The sequence below is a fragment of the Phoca vitulina genome, unplaced genomic scaffold, assembly GCF_004348235.1.
Source record: "Phoca vitulina isolate PV1807 unplaced genomic scaffold, GSC_HSeal_1.0 scaffold41, whole genome shotgun sequence".
Classification (NCBI taxonomy): domain Eukaryota; kingdom Metazoa; phylum Chordata; class Mammalia; order Carnivora; family Phocidae; genus Phoca; species Phoca vitulina.
In genome coordinates this window covers 3,768,471-3,791,032 of record NW_022589744.1, presented here as the reverse complement: position 1 = coordinate 3,791,032, position 22,562 = coordinate 3,768,471, and the positions used below count along the sequence as shown (strand labels likewise).

Here is a 22,562-nt window from a genome sequence, read left to right as displayed (position 1 = left end):
TTTTGAACTTAGGAGTGCTGACAGGAAAACGTACTCTTGCTGCCCCGAGAAGCCTGCGGTCGGAGAGCAGAGCAGGCCAGGAGAGGTGAAAAGGCTACGTCCGCCTCCCGTTCCCTCTGGTCGGGTGCTTCATTTTCTTCCACGCTGTGACACCTCCCAGTTATCCAGGATTCCCTCTCCGAAACCAGTCAGGAAGCCAGGCAAGAGTTGGGTCTCATGCTCCCAAAGCCCATCGCCACTCCAGCGCTGGGCTTGCTCACCGGACCAAAGGGAAAACACTCGGGGTGGGCGTTTGTAAAGAGCTTCTCCAAAGGTCAAGAAACACTTCTGCACCTGGAAACCAGAAGCTAGCCGGGCGGGGGGGGTGGGGTGGGGGGCGGGCAGAGCACCCCTGGCACCCAGGGAACATCTTGAGAACAGATTCAAAGGGTAAAGGAGCCAGGGAAGAAGCTCCCTTTGCCGATCCTCCCCAGCGCCGGCCGGGCTCGGCTCCGGGGCAGCCCTGCCGTCTGGCAGGAGCCGGGGAGAGACATGCTGTTTTGTTTAAATCCTCCACATTCTTTGCCATTTCCCCATTGGCCGGATGGGGCTACCCTCCCCACCGCGGCCGCTGCTGATGTCAGCCTCGCTGGCGCTCGCTCCTCCCGCACCCACCTCCCGGGCCCGAGGCACACTGCAGCTCCGCGCGGACTCTCCGGCCCCGGCGCGGTGGCTGCAAACTCGCGGGCACGCACGGCGCTCGGGGAGCCGAGGGACTCGGGGGAGGGGACGTGCGCGGAAGGCGCCAGCTTCCTCTCGCCCGCCCCTCGCCGCCGCGAGCCCAGGTTGGAGGAACCCCGGGCCCCAGTCCGACAGAGCCGAGCGGCGGCGGCTTCCTTTTTCTCCCGCTGCGAGCCCTGGAGCGCCTCGGGGACCGGCCCTAAAAAGAGCAGGAAATCTTGTTTACCGCCCGGGGAGAGGAGCCGATCGAGCCTTTGTCTGGAAAAGTCAGCATCCCCAGCACCGGCTGCAATGTGTTCCTGGTGACATTAGCATTGGCAGACCCGCCGGGGAAGGGGGGTCACCACGTTCATGTCTGCTTTCGGAGGCGGATCGAGCGGGTGACTTTTGTGCATTCGTTTTAATTTTCGGAAATCTCTCTTTTTTCCTCCCTTGCCCGCCACCGGGCATGTCCTGATCCGGCGGCCGCTCCTACCGCCCGGGGCTGCCGATCTGAGCGGTTTCCAGCGGGTCTCCCTCCCTCTCTCCCTGATCCCTCCCTGATCCCTCCCTGACTTTGCAACACCGCGTTCCGGGAGGACCGACCTCGGCGAGAAAGAAGGCGGGGGAGCCCCGAACACCCGGACCCGAACCTTGACATGCTCTCCGGCGGAGAGGAGGAAGCTAGGAGCTGAGCGCACCGCCGCGGCTGCTTCGCCGGCCGGCTCCGAGCGCAGGGCTCCGGGCGCCCTATCCTGCGCCTGGGCGGCAGCTTTGTTGGTTTAGGGGGCGCCCCCCCCCGCTTCCCGCCCCGGGGGCGCGCGGCCGGCAGGACCATGCTGCTGAAGGAGTACCGGATCTGCATGCCGCTCACCGTGGACGAGGTAAGCGCCGCGCGGCACCGGGCCCGGCCTCTCCCGCTCCCGTCCCCCCCCCCCCCCAGGGCGCCGCGTTATCCCGCGGCCGCCTCCCGGTCGGCGGGTCTTCTGCGGGCGGTCAGGGAAACCCTGCTGGAGCATTACCTCCCAAGAAGGCTGGAGGGGAGGAGGAAAGGGAGTTGCTGTTTCCACTTGTCACCCCAGCGGGGGAGGGCGGCGTTGGGTGGGGCGGTAGACTCTAGGTGGAGTCTTGGGGGGCACCCAGAATCCTGATTGTTGGGGATCCGGATGCACCAGAGGGAATTGGTGCACTCCTCCCTCCAATTAATAAAATGAATAAAGCAAACCCAAGCGCCCCAAGCGCGTCCTGGTAGCTTGGGGGGGTGGGGGGGAGGCACCCCGTCCTGGCTTGGGCTCTGGCTCCGCTCCATGAGTTTTGCTGTAAGGTCTGGGTACGGGAGAAGCCTTTGCCCTCAGGATCTCCAGGCCCCGAGCCCCGCTGGGGGGCACCTCAGAGCCCTAGGGGAGTCCTCCTGGGCCCGGACTTCTCGCGGTCGCCGCCAGCCTGGGCGCCGCTCGCGCCACGCCCGCTCATAGAGGCTCGCAGACCTGGCTTCGACCTTTCGCAAACCCGCCTGGCTCGGAAACTTTCTGCGTCTCTTGTTTCTTTAGCGGCGGGGAGCGTGGTCTGCGGGCGAGCCGGGAGCGGCGGGGACTGCGGCGCGGCCACAGGAGGGCGCTCCAGCACGTGGGTGCGGGCTCGGCCGGGGCTCCGGGTCCTGCCGCTGCAGGGCGGGCGGGGGGCGGGGGCTCGTCCTCCACCCGCTGCTCCTGTTCCCTTCTTCAGATCCCCCCGAAGCAGCAAGTTCCATAATTAAGGAAATGATGACTCAGTGAGGATTATTCAGGCCCCGGCTTCCCTTTCTTCCCCGTTGCCTCCCCTACCTTTTTGGTGCTTTCACAATTGCTTAGCGCCTGTCCAGGGACATCAAGGAAGCGTGAAGCCAATCAGGGAAATTTGAAACTCACTAGGGTGATTTAGTGTGCCATAGAAACCGGCGAGCCAATCCGTATTTATACGTAAATACAGAGCATTTAATTTATCAGATATGTTATTGAGTCATTACCTTATGGAAGGGGATAGGTGCTTTCGGAAAGAAAAAGATGTTTAACCGATGAAGCGGTTGTGCTTCCGAGGGGCTATCTTAATCTGTCATCTGGATCAAGTGTTAAGGCAAGACCCAAGTACAATCCAAGGCAAGATCAAAGTAGTTCCGAGTTGACAAAACATACATCCCAGGAACACTGGCTCCCCAAGAGAAAGGTCAGCCCCCACCAGGATGATCAACCTAGCCTTCCTTCTTGTTTGGCGTTTGAGGAGGTAACATTGGAGTAGAGTCTTGAAGGATGGAATCCATGTGGGTAGGCAGAGTTTTGGGGGTGCATTCCGACCATGTAAATCCAGGAGAAGCACACAGCTGTGCGGGGAGTCGGGGAGGCAAATGAGTGACCCTGGCTAACCAGAGTATTTCTAGAAAACGTTGAGCTCTTCCCACTCCCTGGGCAGCTGATCTGGAGCAGTTGAGCCTGGAGGTGCGTGCGCTTCTTCATCTCTCCCCGGTGACTTTATTTATTGAGAGGAGTTTGGAATCTAGGGGTAATGTCGGTACTGCATGAAATATCCCCCAAACGGAGGTGATAGTCAAGAAAATAACCAGTTCTAGAATCTTCTTACTACCTACAGAATCTTTTTGTTCTCTTTATTCTGGTTGGTTTTCTTCACAAGCTTCCTGAACATTCAGGCACAGCTCTTAAGCAACTTATTTATTTATCTATGCTCCTAAAATACCCATCACTTCAGGATGAAGTAATCACTTTTGAATGTACAGGTGGAGGTCCTTTCTTTTTTTTCAGAGGCCCTTTCTTAATTGGCAAATGAAATCAGGCTCCACCTGTAATAGAATGTATAATTATGATTTAATGTGTAATTCATTTGGACTAAAGCATGATTCAGTTTCTTAAAAAGTTGTATTTTGTAGTTTTCCACTTGGTTAGAGAAGCGGGGGGACAGTTTAGATTGATAGAGATTTCAAACTGATAGGATTTCAGATTTTCCAAGCCAGATGATGGGTGAGGAAATAGGCCCAGTGCACCAGAGGTTGGATCCCTGGAGTCTGACTGGTAGTAAACCCCCAGTGTCCACCATCGCCCCCCCCCCCTTGCGCTGTGTCCTACTGTCCTTAACATTTTTTTAAATTTTTATTTACTTATTTTTTAAGATTTTATTTATTTATTTGACAGAGAGAGAGAGCACAATGGCAGGGGGAGCGGCAGGGAGGGAGAAGCAGACTCCCTGCTGAGCAAGGAGCCCGCTGCCGGACTCGATCCCAGGACCCTGGGATCATGACCTGAGCTGAAGGCAGCCACTTAACCGACTGAGCCACCCAGGCGCCCCAACATTTTTTTTTTTTTTTAAAGATTTTGTTTATTTATTTGAGAAACAGTGATTGAGAGAGAAAGAGAGAACACGCACACGAGCAGGGGGAGAGGGAGAAGCAGGCTCCCCACTGAGCAGGGAGCCTGACATGGGTCTCTATCCCAGGACCCTGGGATCATGACCTGAGCTGAAGGCAGACGCTTAACTGACTGAGCCACCCAGGAGCCCTGTCTTTAACATTAAAAACTGGGAAGGAACTTAACAGTGTCTTCAAAGAAGACAGTTACCATCGACTTAGGTAGACTCTTCAAAACCTAACTTTTGCTTCAAAGTCTTTATTTGCTTGGGCCTGATTCTGTCTACACGGTACTTCAGGAATTTATTTCTGTCTCACCCCTGTGGTTAATTAGGAGCGCCCATATTTTTGAAAATGTGGAGAGTCAGTGAGAGAACCAACACTGTGTCCATTCTTCTTGCCTGGCCTTATCCTGTTTAACCCCTGGTGGAGGGGAGCTTAGGGGGAACTCGTGTGCTATTATCCACGTTTTGCAGATGCATAAACTGAGAGCCAGAAAGGTTAAATAATGTGTGCCAGGTCACACAACTAGTTAATAGCCAAGCCACAACCAGAGCCATGGTAAAAACGCTTTGTTTTTCTTTATGCTGCTCTTTGCTTGTCACTGGTATTTAATGCAGAAAAAGGAAAAACCAGTTCTTGAAAATAGAGTCGACACTATCAACTTAATGAAAAATCAAAGACCTTTTCAATTGTTGTAGAGGGTACTGGATTCTACTATTTATCTAAGCCTTATTTTAATTCATAAAATGTTCCCTAGTTCCAGGAAAGAGGAGCAGCTTTGGGGCATAAAGAAAATAAAGCTCAACCACAGTCTAGATCAGTCTAGATCAGAGTCTTGGTGTTTTGTTTTGTTTTTTTAGACAATTTCAGGATGAAGAATTTTAAGAGGTAACATCCTATGGATTAATTTTAATAAGAAACTTCATTAGAATAGTTTCTTCATTTATGTTCAGTGTCATCTCTGAACTGAATATATGCCCATTCATTGGAAAGTTCTAAACAGTAAAGTTTCCTGGGGGCTAATAGTTGGCTCTAAAGAAACAGTTGTGGGTGCCTGGGTGGCTCAGTCATTAAGTGTCTGCCTTCGGCTCAGGTCATGATCCCAGGGTCCTGGGATCGAGCCCCGCATCAGGCTCCCTGCTCAGCGGGAAGCCTGCTTCTCCCTCTCCCACTCCCCCTGCTTGTGTTCCCTCTCTGGCTGTGTCCGTCTCTGTCAAATAAATAAATAAAATCTTTAAAAAAAAGAAAAGAAACAGTTGTGGGGCGCCTGGGTGGCTCAGTTGGTTGGGCACCTGCCTTCGGCGCTGGTCATGATCCCAGGGTCCTGGGATCGAGCCCCACATCGGGCCCCCTGCTCAGTGAGAAGCCTGCTTTTCCCTCTCCCATTCCCCCTGCTTGTGTTCCCTCTCTCACTGTCTCTCTCTCTGTCAAATAAATAAATAAAAATCTTTAAAAAGAAAAGAAAGAAACAGTTGTCACCGTCTTCATTTGGAACATTTGGTGGTGTAGATTCTTTAACTTTAGACTTGGAAGGGCTAGTAGAGATTTTCTGTAGTTGAGCCATTTCATTTTGTGGAGGAGATTGTGGTTATAGAAGATCCAGTTAGTTGCCCATCTTGTAGCCAAGGGCAGGGTCTAGGCCAGAACCTGGGTCTTCTGATTTCTGGTGCAGAGCTGTTTCATACTGTAGGCCAGGGGTTCTCCCACTTTTCTTCCTCTGGGAGGTTCCTTGTTGGGAGGAAATATTATTCTTAAACCCGCTATGCGAAGCAGGGACACTAAGTGTCCTCAGTAATCTCTAGTTGAAGGTGGCTTGGAGACAGACTCTGACCTTCTGTCTACTTAGGGGACATTTGGTCAGCTGACCAGAAGGAAGGCCAGGGGGCTTTATCTGAAGTTGCTCTTATATAACAAATCTACTGGTTTTCCTTAGATTAATGGGGTGGCTTCTTCTGGATGTGTGATTCCAAGGAGATTGTGGTGGAGTTCAAGGCCGCTTTGCCCCAAGCCTCTCCTTGGTGCTGCCAGCATCCCAAATTCTACCTTCGAGACTCCTTGGAGGAGTCTGAAGATCACCCGTCCCTGACAGGTTCTTATCAGTAAGATCAGCACCTTCAAGAACTAAGCACATCCTAATATTAAGGCAGGAATGCTTTTGTTTCCATTACTTGCTTTGGTGTTTTAACAGTTCCTATTCTGACTGCATTAACGTTAATGGGCACGCTTTTAGGGATTTATTTGTGGTCCTCAGGGATTCATTGCACAATGAAAAATAAAACACTTCCCTCCCCTTCAAGAAAAGAAGAGAGAGAAAGAAAGGAAAGGAAAGAAAAACAACTTTTTAATACAGATTATTATTTTGTTCTTTGCCCTGGCCGGGAGCCAGTGCACTTTATCCAGGCTCTCCTGGGTCCCCGGAGAATTTTCTTTTGCGCACATTTCTGAGAACATATTTGGGATTGGGGTGGTGCCGACTCTGGAATGACCTAAATGGAGATTCCAAAATGCCCAATAATGCTCCTTATTCCCTGTTTTGAACAATTCTCACGAAATGCGTCTGCAAGTGTTGGGGCAGAAATTCTTGCGGGAAAGATTGTTTAAGTTTGATATTGGCATCGACGCTGTTTTTTGTACAAAGTGATACTCCCGAAGATAAAGAGTAAAGGCTCCTTGGGTTAATCTCACATACCTCCCCCAGGGTTCCTCTTGAACATAATTTTGAAAATGTTTTTTAAGAACAAGCACTATTTTGACTTTTTTTTTTTTCCTGACTCTTAGCCTAGATGGGAGGGACCGAGGCCAGGGTCATGAGTTTGATTTCTGGGTGATCCTGGTAGCTCCTCGTGCCTGTCCCACAGTCAGGGAATGACGTCCTCATGCCGCTCAGCTATCTTGCACAGCTCCCTTGCTGGTCGGGAGGGGCACGTGGGCGGGTTAATGGGTAAGTGCAAACCTTTCACCACTAATGGAACAGACAACAAGGAGCAGATGCTGTTCTCCCGGGCTGGTCAGTGAAATTGACTTTGTGCAAAGGACACTGCATACCCCCTCCCCCCTCGTGATTTGAGTGTGAATGTCTGCCAGCCACATGAAACAGATTCTGGGCCTTGAAAAAAAACGGAGGTTATTGTTAAGGAAACCTTAGTTAAAAGTGGGTGGTAATTAACGTGTGCTGTTCATTACAAAAGGAACGAGTGAGTCCCTGAGGCTCTTAAAAACCGACTTAAAAACCTTGTGTCTGATTAAGTGAGTAATACTTCTTCATTTCAGAAAAGCTCTCATTTCGGGTGAAGGGAGAATACTGTTTTTTTTTTTGTAAGCAGTTTTTAAAAAGTTAATATAGTTTCATCACTCCATCTCTTTAAGATCCACCATGCTCCCCTCCCACCCCCTTGCCCCAGAGTGTCCATTAGGAAAGTGTGTGTTTGGGGGAAGGGTTCACAGTTCTTCTTCTTTTATTATTATTTTTTAAAGATTTTATTTATTTGACAGAGACACCGCGAGAGCAGGAACACAAGTAGGGGGAGTGGGAGAGGGAGAAGCAGGCTTCCTGGCGAGCAGGGAGCCCCATGCAGGGCTCGATCCCAGGACCCCGGGATCATGACCTCAACCGAAGGCAGAAGCTTAACTGACTGAGCCACCCAGGCGCCCTCTTCTTTTTTTAAATATAAAAGTGTGTGCACAGTGACAGGCAGTAAACGTGTTTTTCAGGGGCAGTGATTACTGGAAAAGTACGTCGAGGTTCATTGCTTCAGCCGCCTGAGTGAGGGCGCAGGTGCCCCTGGTTGGCCCGTGTGAGGTTTGGCCTGCTTTCTGTTGCCTGGAGGTTTATGTGGTCAAATAACTCGGGAAACTTTTTTGGAAACTAGCTAACACTTCTGCCCCTGTTTGGAGAAAAAGACCTATATAGACATCAGCTGATTTGTAGCAAGAAGTCAGGAAGGTTTTATATATCTTTTGTAAATTCAGCCTGCTGGGAGAGGAAAAGGAGAATTTCAGATTGTAAATTGCCAACTGCCCGCCCTCCCTGTCTCCTTCTGGCAATCGGGAATTTTGTGGTGTTCCCAAGTGGAGATTTTTTTTTTTTGATAGGCTCCATGGGCGATGAAGCGCAAGTGTGTTACCGATATTAAAACTGGAGAACAGATTGTATCTGGAAAATGTAAAGTCATTTGAAAGAAAAAATTATCTTGGATGCTTGACTTTTCATACTGTACGTCCTCCAACTTAAAAACAGTTCCTCCACACAGGATCTCGGGGCTGCACACCTCTAGTGGGCGCTGTTTCCCTGGAACCTAAGTGGGAATAGAACAATGTGATGGCCCTGCAACCAGCCAATGGCCTCGGTCAGCCCTCTTAAGCTTCCAGCCTCTGTTGCCATCATGTGTTAAAACTTGCACGTTTATAGCAAACTTGTGGGTTTATAAGTGGAAATGTCACCTCCTTAGTGACGTTGTTCCAGACCACTGCATCAAAAGTAGTTTTCTCCTCTTCTTTATCTCTGTACTTACTTATTTCCTTCGGAGCATTTCTCATAATCTGTACTTACTTATTTGCTTGTATGTCATTCATTCCCACTGTTATCTTTTCAACATGTAACCCACATAGGAAAATAGCGACAACATAGTTTCACTTATTTTTCTTTCATACTAAGTCTTTGACATCCAGTGTGTTATTTCCCATTTGCAGCGCATTTCAGTGCCCACTAGCTACTTTGTAGTGCTCAAGGGCCATGGGGGGCTGGTGGCTGCCATATTGGGTAGGCAGCTCTAATGCTTAAACCTCAAGTCTGGCACATAGTAGATGCTTAATGAACGGATTGGCAGAAGCTGGGAAAAATAGGACCATTTCTGGAAAGCTGAGCCCAGTTGTCTTCCTTCACATTGTTTACATTTTTTTCACTTAGGTTTTATACCACCTGAAATTTTGCAAGCTAGAGATTCTTTTATATTATAAACACCTTCATTTATTTATTTATTTATTTTTTAAAAAGATTTTATTTATTATTTATTTGAGAGAGAGAATGAGATAGAGAAAGCATGAGAGGGGGGAGGGTCAGAGGGAGAAGCAGACTCCCCGCTGAGCAGGAAGCCCGACGCGGGACTCGATCCCGGGACTCCAGGATCATGACCTGAGCCGAAGGCAGTTGCTTAACCAACTGAGCCACCCAGGCACCCTAAACATCTTCATTTAAAAATTGCTCAGCAATGCCCCCTGAGAAGCTTGAGGCCCAGTCTTCCCTGGGAATTAATGTCATCATTCTGCTTTCCTGCTAACTTCTGGAGGAGTGTATTCGGTTTCTATTGCTCTGTAATAAATTATCACAAACTTAGTGGCTTAAAACAATACCCCTTTATTATTTCACAGTCTCTGTAGGCCAGAAGTTTGGGGATAGCATGGCTGATGGCATGGCTGCTCAGAGTCTCTCAAAGTTGAAATCAAGGGGTTAGTCGGGCTGGAGTCTCTTCAAAGCTTGTGTGCGTTATTGGCAGAATTCAGTTCCTCGTGGTTATAAAACTAAGATTCCCCCCTTTCTTGCCAGCCATCAACTAGGGGCCAACTCCTAGGGGCTACCTGCCATTTCCTGCAATGTGACCCTGTCCACAACATGGCAGTTTGCCCCTTCAAGTCCAATAGGAGAGCATCTGGTGCAACTTTGAATCTCTCTGATGTGTTATTTCTGACCTTCAGACTCTTTTTCAAAAAGACTGGCCTGATTAGGTCAGGCCCACCCACATTCAAGGGGTGGGAATTATAGATAAACAGGGTGTGCACACCAGGGAGCAGGAATCTTGGGGGCCTTTCTGCCTACCAGAGAGAGAACAGCTGGATTGACAGTTTCTCTTGAGATTATTATTTCTTGTATCTAGGTTGGCACTCGGGGGAGCATGAACGTGTTCATATCACAAGTATTTATTGGACTCCAACTATGTGCCAAGTGCCAGGCCAAGTGCTAGGGATGGAGCAGCGAACAAGGCAGACATGATTCCTGCCCTCCTAGAGCTTACAGTCCAGAGGCCACTGGAGAAGTTTCACTGCCATTTTATTTTATTTTATTTTTAAATTTTAAATTTTATTTTCTAAAGATTTTATTTATTTATTTGAGAGACAGAGAGAGCATGAGCTGGTGGAAGGGCAGAGGGAGAGGGAGAAGCAGACCCCATGCTGAGCAGGGAGCCCGATGCGGGACTCTGTCCCAGGACCCCGAGATCATGACCTGAGCTGAAGGCAGATGCTGAACTGACTGAGCCACCCACGCACCCCTCACTGCCATTTTAAAATGGATTATGACAGGGGCACCTGGGTGACTCAGTCGGTTAAAAGCATCCGATTCTTGATTTTTGGCTCAGGTCGAGATCTCAGGGTCATAATATTGAGCCCTGCCTCGGGTTCCATGTTCAGCACGGAGTCTGCTTTTGAGTTCCTCTCTCCCTCTCCCTCTGCCTCCCCCACCCCCACCCCACGCACATGCTCTCTTGCTCTCTCTAAAATAAATAACTCTTAAAAAAAAAATGTACATAAAATATACATCTCAAAAAAATTTTTTTAAAAATAGAGGTGGCTCTGGATAAACATAGACATCTATGTTTGGAGACAGAGCCATTGACAGAAAGTGCTGAATCTGAATTATGATCCACTGAAAAGATGTGGTCCCTGCCCTCAAGGAGATGGCTCTAGTTGTCCTGATTTTTAGACAGCTTTCCGAAGGAGGTTGTTCTCTTCTGCAGCAGTGTGGGAAGAAAATCTGCCAGATTTGGACCAGAACAGCCACAATTTAGGTCAGAACTTGATACTTAGGGGAAAGAAGCAATCACAGCTTGAACAGCTGCCCTGAGGCCCACTGTAGGGCTTTGGGGTGCTGGGGGACCATCACCCCTCCTTCCCACCCCGAGGGGACAGAGGCTGGTGGCCATGATGAGTGGAAGGAACAGTACCTGGGGACCTTTCTGGCTAAGGCTCCAAGCGCATGTCTCTGCTTTCTATGTGCATTGAATGGGAAATCGTGTGTTAGCCAAATGAGTCCTAGAAAACACATTCTGGAGGAGCTGGTTCTACATGGGAGTTGAACCTTCTGCCTGATTCATCCCAGACAGATGTCCTGAAGACTTTCCATCACTGGCTCTATTACAAAGGAGGCTGACTGGCTATTTAAACTCTGTCTCAACAGTCTCTGTCTAGGATGGCAAGATCGTACCACACTAGGCTGGGCAAATCTCCCCGATGACAGACCACTAGAAGGGAGCCCCACTGCATAGGACACACTGTCTTGGCCACCGGCTTCACCCGCATCACAGGAAGGAAGCTAGGGTCCCCCCGCCACTTTCTGGCAGACTGCCTGAACAGCATTATCCGATGCTGTTTGTTGATTTAGAAACACGAAAGCTGGCCCGCACCAAGATTTTGACATCAAGTATTAAAGTGACTCATTCTTTCATTTCCCAGCCCTCTGACAAAAGGGGCCTGCTCTTGAAGTTCCTTTTTAGCCTTTAGTGGAAGTCGACTCATAATCTAAACAAGTAGCTAACGTAGGTTCTTGATCAAGTTTATCTAATGACTATTCACTTTTTTTATGTCTTTTTTTGCTCCTTTTAAGTTTGGGTAAAGCATGACCTTCTAGATTCCTCTTGTTCCTGAGCAAAGAAAAAAAAAAATCACCCTTAAATCCTTTGGATTATATCTGACAATCTTTAGGGTGTTGTTTCTTTCCCAGAATGAATCACCTAAAGAAGTAAGATTGGCCCAACAAATTAATTTGATGACAGCCTGTAATAATGTTGTTTAAGCACCTAATCTAAGCAGCTATTCTCCAAAGACTGGTCCCCGCCCCACATCTACACACACACACACACCCCCACACACACCATTGAAGTCATCATATTTGCTGTATTAAGGCCAGATCCAGGTGTTTCTGGGCACTAATTTGTGTATTTTTACACCAAAAATAACTAATCTGTATATTAGAAGAAAACTTAGGGGCGTCTGGCTGGCTCAGTCGGTGGACCGTGCAACTCTTGGTCTCGGGGCTGTGAGTTTGAGCTCCGTGTTGGGTATAGAGATTACTTAAAAGGAAAAAAAGAAAAAGAAAATTTATCAAGTGGGGAATGAGAAGTCACTAACTTGGATATAATTAAGTTGTTGAAAACCTCAAATGCACTGGATCTTATTTGCTGGATTGTTTGTATTCTGCTAGTTTTCCCATATTTTATAGTTTTAACTATTGTAGTGGGATTTATTTATTCTTTTTTTTTTAAGATTTTATTTATTTGAGAGAGAGAGAGAGCGCACAAGTGGGGGGAGGGGCAGAGGGAGAAGCAGACTCCCCGCTGAGCAGGGAGCCCGATGTGGGGCTCGATCCCAGGACCCTGAGATCATGACCTGAGCCAAAGGCAGCCGCTTAATGGACTGAGCCACCCAGGCCCCCCTATTCTTTTTTGTGTTTTTTGGGGGGGAGGGATTTATTTATTGTTAAAATGGCAAAGTTTCACTTATCACTATGTCTGGCAAAATGTTTCCAACTTGTATGGACAGTTTATAGAGACAGTGATATCTGCTTATCTGAGCCATCTCCATCTTTGCGTCTTACATAAATTGTGGCAGTTCCTTGCCCTGCCTCTCCTGATCACAGCATCCATGAGCTAGGCAGTTACCCTGTATCACAAGGTCTTGGCTGACTGTGGCCTTGCAGTAACCTTGCTTTTATGTACATAATACAAGAGTCAGCACTTTATGCCTCAGCAATGCATCCCATGAAATGTTCTGTTTGGAAAGTAAGTGTTTTAAAAGGTGGTTTCTGGAGGCGCCTGGGTGGCTCAGTCGTTAAGCGTCTGCCTTCGGCTCAGGTCATGATCCCGGGATCCTGGGATCGAGCCCTGCATTGGGCTCCCCGCTCAGCGAGAAGCCTGCTTCTCCCTCTCCCGCTCCCCCTGCTTGTGTTCCCTCTCTCGCTGTGTCTCTCTCTGTCAAATAAATAAATAAAATCTTAAAAAAAAAATATGGTTTCTGGTTGTTGTTGTTTTTTAAAGATTTTATTTATTTGCGAGAGAGCGCACACGTGCGGCAGGGGGAGGGGCAGAGTGAGAAAGAATTTTCTTTTTTTTTTTAAGATTTTATTTATTCATTTGAGACACAGAGATACAGAGAGAGAGAGAGAGAGCAGGAGTAGGGAGAGAGGCAGAGGGAAAGGGAGAAGCAGGCCTCTCGCTGAGCAGGGAGCCCGATGCGGGGCTCGATCCCAGGACCCTGGGATCATGACCCTAGCCGAAGGCAGACGCCCAACCATCCGAGCCACCCAGGCGCCCTGAGAAAGAATTTTCAAGCAGACTTGTGCTGAGCTCAGAGCCCAATATGGGGCTCCGTCTCTTGACCCCGGGATCATGACCTGAACTGAAATCAAGAGTCAGACGCTTAACGGACTGAGCCACCCAGGCACCCCTGGTTTCTCTTTTTATAGCTTGGACTAATAGCAGTTACGTTTCACACGGAAAGGAGGGAGAGAAATTTTATCTGTTGAGTGCCTTTTGGTTTAGTCCTCAGAACGTTCCTGTGAGTTGGATATTATCCCCCTTTCTTGATGTGGATCATCATTGCTTGCATGGCTAGTCATTGGTAGTCCTACATCCATCCACCTAAGCTGCTCAGACTGCAGAGCCCATGCTCTTTGCTCTACCCTGCTCTGCCTTCCCTCGAATCCAAAAGCTGGAAGGAATGATGGAAGGTGATCCAGATCTATCACATGCCTACACAAATGAATAAAAATCTTCAAGATCAGAGAACTCGTTCAGGGTTATCAAAGGAAATAATTGGGGGAAAGTAGTTCCTCCATTCCAGTTAAGCTAAGAGAGTGGTCCATTAGTTTTATCTTCCATTGAACCATCCATTTTACCCAAGTATTAAGCCAAGTGACATTCCTCTGCTTTAACTTTGATAAGTGAATCATGTTCCTTTGAAAATAACTTTAGTAGCTCATGCTCTAAAAAGAGAACCACCCCTACACTTTTGGAAATTATTCCTTGTAATGGCAGTAAAAACCTTTGGCTTTTATAGACATGAGCAGCAGAGAGGTTCGCTGATGAGCACCTGTGACTTTCTCAAAATTAGTATCAGGAATAACAATGGGAACAGACAAGTGACGCCATGTTTTTGGCACATTTAGTTGAAAATTTAAAAGACTCTTCACATGCAGGTAAGCAAATTGGAGCGTATGAAAATCATCAAAATGTACTATTCAAAGGTGTATATTTATTCTTCCTGCAGAGTTAGCTGCTCCTTGGAAACTTCTGGCTCTCCTCTATTAGCATCGCCTCCAAAGCAGTTTACAACCCACACTCACAAATTAATATTGTTCTCTTAGAGTCACACCTCACACGGACTAAAACATTTTTAACTTGATAATTATTTCAGAAATGGAGCCGTCAGATTTTTTTTTCTAAATTAAAAATGAAAAAAATTTTTTTTTCTAAATTAGAAAGGATCCTCAAGAGACATGTACCGTGATCGAAAATGGTAAAGATAATGAAAAAACCCAAACACACCTGCCCCACTAAGTTCCACGGTGGAGATTCAGAGATGTTTTGCCGTGTCAGCACTATTGAACTACACAGGTACATAATCTCCTAAAATGAACTATTTGAAGGGGACCACACATAGCTGGATGTGTACGTTCTGGTCAGTTTTTAAAAAATAATTTTTTAAAAAAATTGTGGTATAACACATACAACATTTGCCATCTTAACCATTTTTAAGTATACGGTTCAGTGGCATTGAGTACTTTTATGTTGTTGGGCAACCATGACCACCATCAAGCCACAGAACTCTCTTTGTTTTGCAAAACTGAAACTCTATACCCATTGAAGAAGAAATCCCCACTCCACCTGCCTGCATCCACTGGCAACCACCATTTCACTTTCTGTCCCTATGCATTTACTAATCTAGGTGTCTGGTCAGTTGTGTTTTGTTTTGTTTTTGAGGTGTTGCTTTCATTACTTTCTCATACACCACTTCCCGAAACCTAATACAACTGAAATTCATGGGATCTGAGTTTCTCCCTGAGTTTTGCCTTCTCTCAAGGAAGGAAAATGACAAAATGGGTTCATATCCATACCTTGGGGGGCATTAAAGATTCAGTTACTAACCTATATCTTTGTAGCAACAGATGAAGTGCTTGGCAACTTTAACTCGGGAGTACTTCTGTTATCATTTAACAGAAAAAGTGCATTTTGTTCAGAATCCTTACTAAGGTAGGAAAAAGGACCAGTGCCATTCGGAAGCATTCCAGACAAACAGGATTGGCACAGACAAATGTTCTTCTGTTAAAGGAAAAGACAGAATATTTGATTAATGAGAATGCTTTATTCCTGTACTAGGTGGAAATCGACATTAATCGGACCCTTTTTCTGAAGAAGTACAGTTATAATGTTGGCTTTTTAAAATTTTTATAAATGTTTAATGCAGGAGAAAAAAATAATTTGTCAGTATGATGGCTTATTGATGAATAAACTGTGTAACATTTTCATTCTTGTCAGTTCTCTTAGTGATGTGTGCAGATAGTTTTCAACTGACCAGCCAGCAACTTGGATTTCATTAGATTTTATAGGACGATGGTTTTGCCACTCTCAAGAAGTCTGTTCTACACTATCCAGGAAAGTTGTGGGATCTAATAAAATGTTGGTCCTCAATTTCCATCCAGTCTGAGAAGCATGTGCCTGAACACTTTACAGGCGTGTTTAGCCTCTAATGCACCTGAACTAGGAAGCCTCAGAAGGGAACCAGTTAATCGTTAAACCAGTAATTGCCAATTAATATGGAGAAACAAGGCTGGATAGATGTTTGAGAGAGCTAAATCTGTAATTGCCTACTTGTCTGGACAGGTAGTTGTGAAGACAGGGGTTATCACTAACGACTTGAGCCCATGGTCAGGTCCTCTGAAATGTTGAGTTTCTTATGGTTAGCGCCCTGATGACACAGTCCTCCATCCGGAATATTCTGCAAGTTTGTTCTGATCTAAAATAATGACGATGCTGGTGCTGCTGAAAAAAAAAACAAACAAAAAACAAATATGACCCTTGATATCCCCGCATACGTATCATCATTCTGGAGTAGTTCAAGCCTCCATAAAAGCGATGCGGTGGGTAAAAGTGGTTTTCTTCATACTTAGAAAGTGCCATGAAAGTAGACCATTCTTTTGCTCAATGAGACAGGTTTAAAGATATGAAATGTAGTTATTTAATCCTCCCCCCTCCAAGTGCAAAGAGTTTGAGGACTAGAATTGCATTTAATCATTGGAGTACATGCATGCTGGAGACCCAAAGCATGTTCTGTGGAAGGCCATGATGAATGCTTGCTTTTTTATATGATGTTTTTGCGGCTCATAAAGAGGCGTCATGTCCAAAATGAAAAAAAAAAACCTTGAGAGTCAAGATTTAATAGCTCACCTTTTTTGGATTGTGGTTGACAGAAACTTGGACACAGCTGAGTGTAATTATGTTTTTCAGCGACGTGACTTATGGTGCTGCTGATAGGGGCGTACTTCGAGATTCCTTGCCAAGATCTGGCTGAAAAGGAGCTTGGTGGTGGTTTTTTAAAAAAAATAGTAATTAGGCTATTAGTTGTCCAAATGGAATAATCCCCTTAAGCCTTTTCAAGAAAAACATTTCCAAAAGGGTCAGGTGTATTTGAGATTAGCCGTTATTTACATAGGTGCTCAGCCTTTTACCCGGGCTTCTCTAGGAGTTGGTTCTTTTTTTAAAAGATGTTGGTTGTGTGTGTCAGAAACCATTTTATTTTTTAAAAGGGGTTCAGTACTCGTTCTCAGATCAAACGCAGCCAAGTCCCCGGTGTCCCAGAAGCTTCATTGTAGATTCATGCATTTTTCACCTGCGCTAACAGCTACTCTCCAGGTTGTTCTGGCCTTGTCTCTTCTGTGGACCTGGAGAAGGAACTGCCCAAGGGCCTTACTGGCCTCTGTTTTGGAGGAAAGTTAAGAACAAAGTAAAAAGAGGCAGTGGAGAGGTGGTGGCCAGGGCTAATGGACTGTGGTTTGGGGCCGGAGCCCAGGTCTCTGTTGCAGACCCCGGAGCTCAGGATCCACCACAGGCCAGAACCTGCTCACCCTGATGCGGACTCCCTGGCTTTGCCACCACCCCATCCTCCCTGTGGCACACCTTTTGGGTGTGTCTCCTCTTTAAGCAGCATGATCAGCTTTCTTTCTGCCTTTGTTGGAGCTTTTTGAATTGCAAATCAGCCACGCCTTACAATGTTCACGTTTTAAGTCCTGGTAATTGCTCCACCTCTCATAGGGATATCATCCCTGAAAAAAGCATAATTACTTTCAAATATGATTTTACTTTCATTTTTCTCTACCCTTTCATTTAATAAGACGCCTTGGCATTTTATCTCCTTGAATACCTAGGTTGCTCTATGTTGGGGTTTCTGATTTAGGGTGGTGCAAGTATATCGAGGAGCATGAACGTGAACTTAGAAGAAGGAGCTGAGTCCTTGCTGTGTGATAGCCATGAATTGATTTAGGAAGACTGGATTTTCTGGTGCCTCAGTTTCCCCAGCTGTTCAGTGCCTCTCTTTTTGGCTTCCATCAGGGGCTGATCCCAGGAGGTGGGGAGCTTACTTGGCAAATGTAAGGGGTGATAAGTGTCCATCCATGGATGCTGCATGAATGCTTGGTAATTGTGCGTTCCCTGAGCCATGCAGAAAATGATATTGTCTCGCATTTTAAATACCTTTGTATTAGGGAGACCAGCTAGTACAGTAGACATTTTGGAGTCTCCTTTCCGAATGGCCCATGGGAAGGGAATCCGAGGTATCCACTGGATCTGAGTTTGGCCAGTGGAAATGTTATGTCATAGTAACAAATGCTATAGGATTAGTTTTATTTCCAAGCCGGCAGCAGGGGCTATAAATTGCTTCTTAAAATTTTATTCTCCAACACCATGATGTTTATGTTGCTATGGTGGTGTGTCTCTTACTTGGGTGTCAAGATTGCCATTGAAAATAGATAGGCCAACATAACGGTTTAACAGGTGGCTGTGCTTTGCGATGTTGTTTGTAAAGCTATTTTGCAAAGAGGTCCAGTACAAGTAAATCACACAACTGTGCCCTTTTACCGTATTTTATATCTTAGCCGTGCTTTTTTTTATAACATATTGCTCCCCTTTCTATTTTATATATAGATTTTCCCTCTTTCCAGTAGTGCCATGCCAATTTCCTGTAGTAACACAAGGGAAGATTTCAGCTCATTTTATTTAGTGGTGGATGTCCTTTCCTTATTTGTGTAATTGGAGCCCTCCTTTTAAAAATAACCCTTCTTTTCTTAATGTGATTCTTTTTATAGCTGATGTACTCTTTATTTAAACGGAAGACCTCTTTTTAATGTGCCACTTACATACACACACATATGTATTATGTATTATATCCATATAAACCAATTATAGATCTATTTCCTTGTAGGGTATAATCCTTAGTGAATTTGGTAGTAGAAATTCTTTCTTTCTTTTTTTTTTAAAGATTTTATTTATTTATTTGAGAGAGAGAGAATGAGAGAGAGTGAGCACATGAGAGGGGGGGAGGGTCAGAGGGAGAAGCAGACTCCCCACGGAGCAGGGAGCCCGATGCGGGACTCAATCCAGGGACTCCAGGATCATGACCTGAGCCGAAGGCAGTCGCTTAACCAACTGAGCCACCCAGGCGCCCTAGAAATTGTTTCTGTTGACCTGCCATTAAGCTTTCACCTGCTGTTAAATGATCATTTTCTTTCTTTTGAGATAAAATCATAGAAAGAACGCCTCCGTTAAAATAGTTCAGCTTCCTGTCCACTGTAAGAATCCTTCCTAGAATAATCTTGCATGGTGATCATCGTGCCTTTTAGCTTAAATACCATCATGGCAGGATGCTCACTCTTTTGGGGGGTGGCCTCAGAAGCCATGATTGTCCTACGATTGTCCACCCCGATGTATTAGAAGGCCCTTTCTTATGTTTCATTGCTGTCTGCCTTCCTGAACTTTCATGGCTGTTACTCATTTCCCCCTCTATAGTGACACAAATACCAGCCACTTCCACATGCTGGCTCTTTATTTTATTTATTTATTTATTTATTTATTTTATTTTAAAGATTTTATTTATTTGACAGAGAGAGACACAGTGAGAGAGGGAACACAAGCAGGGGGAGTGGGAGAGGGAGAAGCAGGCTTCCTGCAGAGCAGGGAGCCCGATGCGGGGCTCGATCCCAGGACCCTGAGATCATGACCTGAGCCGAAGGCAGACGCTTAACGACTGAGCCACCCAGGCACCCCCACATGCTGGCTCTTTAAATATTTAAAGAAACCTGTAATGTTGTCCTTTGGTTTCCTCTTCTACAGGCCTAACATCCACAATTCCCTCAAATGACTCACCTTAGGAAATGGTTTCTGGATTCCCTCATCATTCCCATGGTTCTCCTTTGTTACTGCCATTTAAAAAATACTGAACGCAATGCTCTTAACTTTCAGTAAAGGGTCAGATAGACACACTGCGGACTTGCAGGCCATCACATCCCTATCACAACCGCTCACCTCTGGCCTGTAAGACAAAAGCAGGCAAAGACAGTTACGTGAATGAGTGCGCGTGACTCTCTTCTGATATGGGTACTGAAATGTGAATTTCATATACTTTTCACACGTCACACTAGATATTATTCTCATTTTGATTTATTTCAACCACAGACACATGCAAAACCCATTTGTAAGCTTGAGGACCATGCAATAACAGGCATGGGCCGGGTTTGGCCCAAGATGTTGGAGGACCCGGCAGCACCTGAGCTCTGTTGATGCTTTAGCTTGAGCATTGCCACTTTCAGAAGCTGCATCAAACTGCTGGCTGCTTCTGACAAGGTGATCAGCTCCCTTAAGTCTCCCAGCAAGCTCAGTCTCTGTACCCGGTGTGTGTATGAGATCTATAAAAACAATCAGCCTTATAGCAACAACAGTGATTACCATAGGACTTTGAAATGTAAATGTGATGAATGGCATCTGCTGATTTCAAGTTGGACAAAATGTTTTTGATTCTTGCTTCTGTTATTTACCGTGTTCGTGAATTCTTTTAGTTTAGTGGCAGATGTAATAAGCATGCCTTTCCGTCTTTATCCAAGCCACCAACTTTTTGATAACATCCAAATCACAAAATAGTGGTCATAACCGCTTAGCTCGGTTGCAGAAACCAGGAGGCATTTGGGTATAGAAATGAAGCCCTCAATTCTATTTTCCTAAGCTTAAGAATGGATCATTTTCTACTTCCTCATTAGTTTTAATTTTTAAAAACTGGTTCTTTTTTTTTTTTTTTTTTAAAGATTTTATTTATTTATTTGAGACAGAGAGAATGAGAGAGAGAGAGAGAGAGCACATGAGAGGGGGGAGGGTCAGAGGGAGAAGCAGGCTCCCCACCGAGCAGGGAGCCCGATGCGGGACTCGATCCAGGGACTCCAGGATCATGACCTGAGCCGAAGGCAGCCGCTCAACCAACTGAGCCACCCAGGCGCCCATAAAAACTGGTTCTTATTAGATGTTTTGTGAAACCGTTTAACTGAGATTATAATTTAGATGCAGAGGAGAAAATTTAGTAAATGGTGAAGCCAATTTTTTTTAGTGTATAAACATTTAATTAAAATTATATATTTGTTGGGGCACCTGGGTGGCTCAGTTGGTTAAGCGTCTGCCTTCGGTTGAGGTCATGATTCCAGGGTCCTGGGATCGAGCCCCACATTGGGCTCCCTGCTCTGTGGGAAGCCTACTTCTCCCTCTCCCACTCCCCCTGCTTGTGTTCCTGCTCTTATTATCTCTCTCTGTCAAATAAATAAATAAAATCTTTAAAAAAAATTATATATTTGTTTATGTGGGCATTTACTTAGCAAGGCTTTGCTTTCACAGGGGAAGGGAAAACAGTGGGCCAACATTTGTGGAACGTTCTAGTGTGCCAGGACCATTATGTTAATGATCTCATTTCATCCTTACAGTCATCATCTAAGGTGGATCCTATTATCTTCATTTTACGGATGTGGAAATTGAGGCTCACCGGATTTGTTAGTCACCCAGAGAGTAAATGTCAGAGCTGGATTCAAACTCAGGGCTCTTTACTACAAATTTCATTTGCTTTCTCCAATAACACCATTGCTTTCTATAGCCAGAGAAGTTGACATTTGTTCATTAGCAAGTTAATTGTATCAATATAGACCATTGATCCTAAAATGGAAATGTATTCCTGAATTATTTACTGGAATGATACATTTTGCAGTTTATATCCCAGAAACTGATATAAAATGAGAATACTGACCTCCTTCGTGCGAAGAGAGTGATCAAGTTAAAAACTACTTACTTTTGCCATTCTTTGGTAAAACTGGAAACATAGATACAATTTTAGATTACCTTAAAGCTATTATAAATCTTGAGGGAAATCTTGATTGTTTTTAGAAAGCTTCTATATTTATCTAGACTGTATCTTGAAACAAGGCACTTCAAGATGTCATTATATGAATATTCAAAAACTAATAGAGCCTAGATAAGAATGTGTGATAATCTAAAGATATCATTTAAAACAGGGCTTTAAAAATACATTACTTCAAGTGAAAAAGGAAGTCTCGTAAGCAAGTTTTTTATAATTCACTATGCATTCTAATTCCACTTATCTCCCGAGTCTTTAAAAGCAAATTTATAAAAGGGAGATGACACGAATTTTCATAGTAAAACTCCGAAGCCCAGAAAAGTAAGATGTATTTAATATTTTAATTGTATGAAATGGATTCCTTCATCATAGCTAGTGCTGGGAATGACAAAACCTTTGCCGAGATTATTCTGTGAGGAAGAAATGAGGCTGTGGCTTTCGGGAGCTGGTGGCCACTCATGCTTTACATTATGAGCTACTCCGAGGGCCATGACTGTCCTTTTTTAACTCCCCGCCAGTCACTTTTCTTTCTCTTTCTTTCTTTCTTTTTTAAGATTTATTTATTTATTTGAGAGAGAGGGTGCGAGCAATTACGGTGGGGAGGGGCAGAGGGAGAGGGAGAGAGAAATCCAAGCAGACTCCGCGCTGAGCGGGGAGTCCGATGTAGGACTTGATCTCACGACCCTGAGATCATAACCTGAGCTGAAACCAACAGTCAGATGCTCAACCGACTGAGTCACCCAGGCTCCCCAAAATTCACTTTTAAAAAAAGATTTTATTTATCCATTTTAGAGAGAGAGAGAGCGCATAAGTGGGGAGAAGGGAGGAAGGGGAAGGGAGAGGGAAAGAAATCTCAAGCAGACTCCAAGTTGAACATGGAGCCCATCACAGGGCTCCACCCCACAACCCTGAGATCATACCCAAGCCAAAACCAAGAGTTGGATGCTTTAATGACTGAGCCACCCAAGTGCCCCCAAATTCACTCTTAAATAAGTATACAGAGCAGTGGTTTTATTTTATTTTTTTAAAAATATTTTATTTATTTGAG

The 22,562-nt window shown here is 45.5% G+C and overlaps 1 protein-coding gene across 3 annotated transcripts in view; it reads left to right on the top strand.

Moving 5' to 3' along the window:
* Positions 1 to 599: 599 nt before the first annotated feature.
* PITPNC1 (phosphatidylinositol transfer protein cytoplasmic 1) overlaps positions 600 to 22,562 on the top strand; it is a 242,912-nt gene continuing 220,949 nt past the window's right edge. The window contains exon 1 of one of the 3 annotated variants that reach the window (XM_032429618.1): positions 600 to 1,583. In XM_032429618.1, the coding sequence (XP_032285509.1) occupies positions 1,536 to 1,583 (48 nt within the window). In that variant the 5' untranslated portion in view covers positions 600 to 1,535. The remainder of the gene's footprint in view (positions 1,584 to 22,562) is intronic. The other 2 variants (XM_032429620.1, XM_032429621.1) reach the window with 2 other exon arrangements.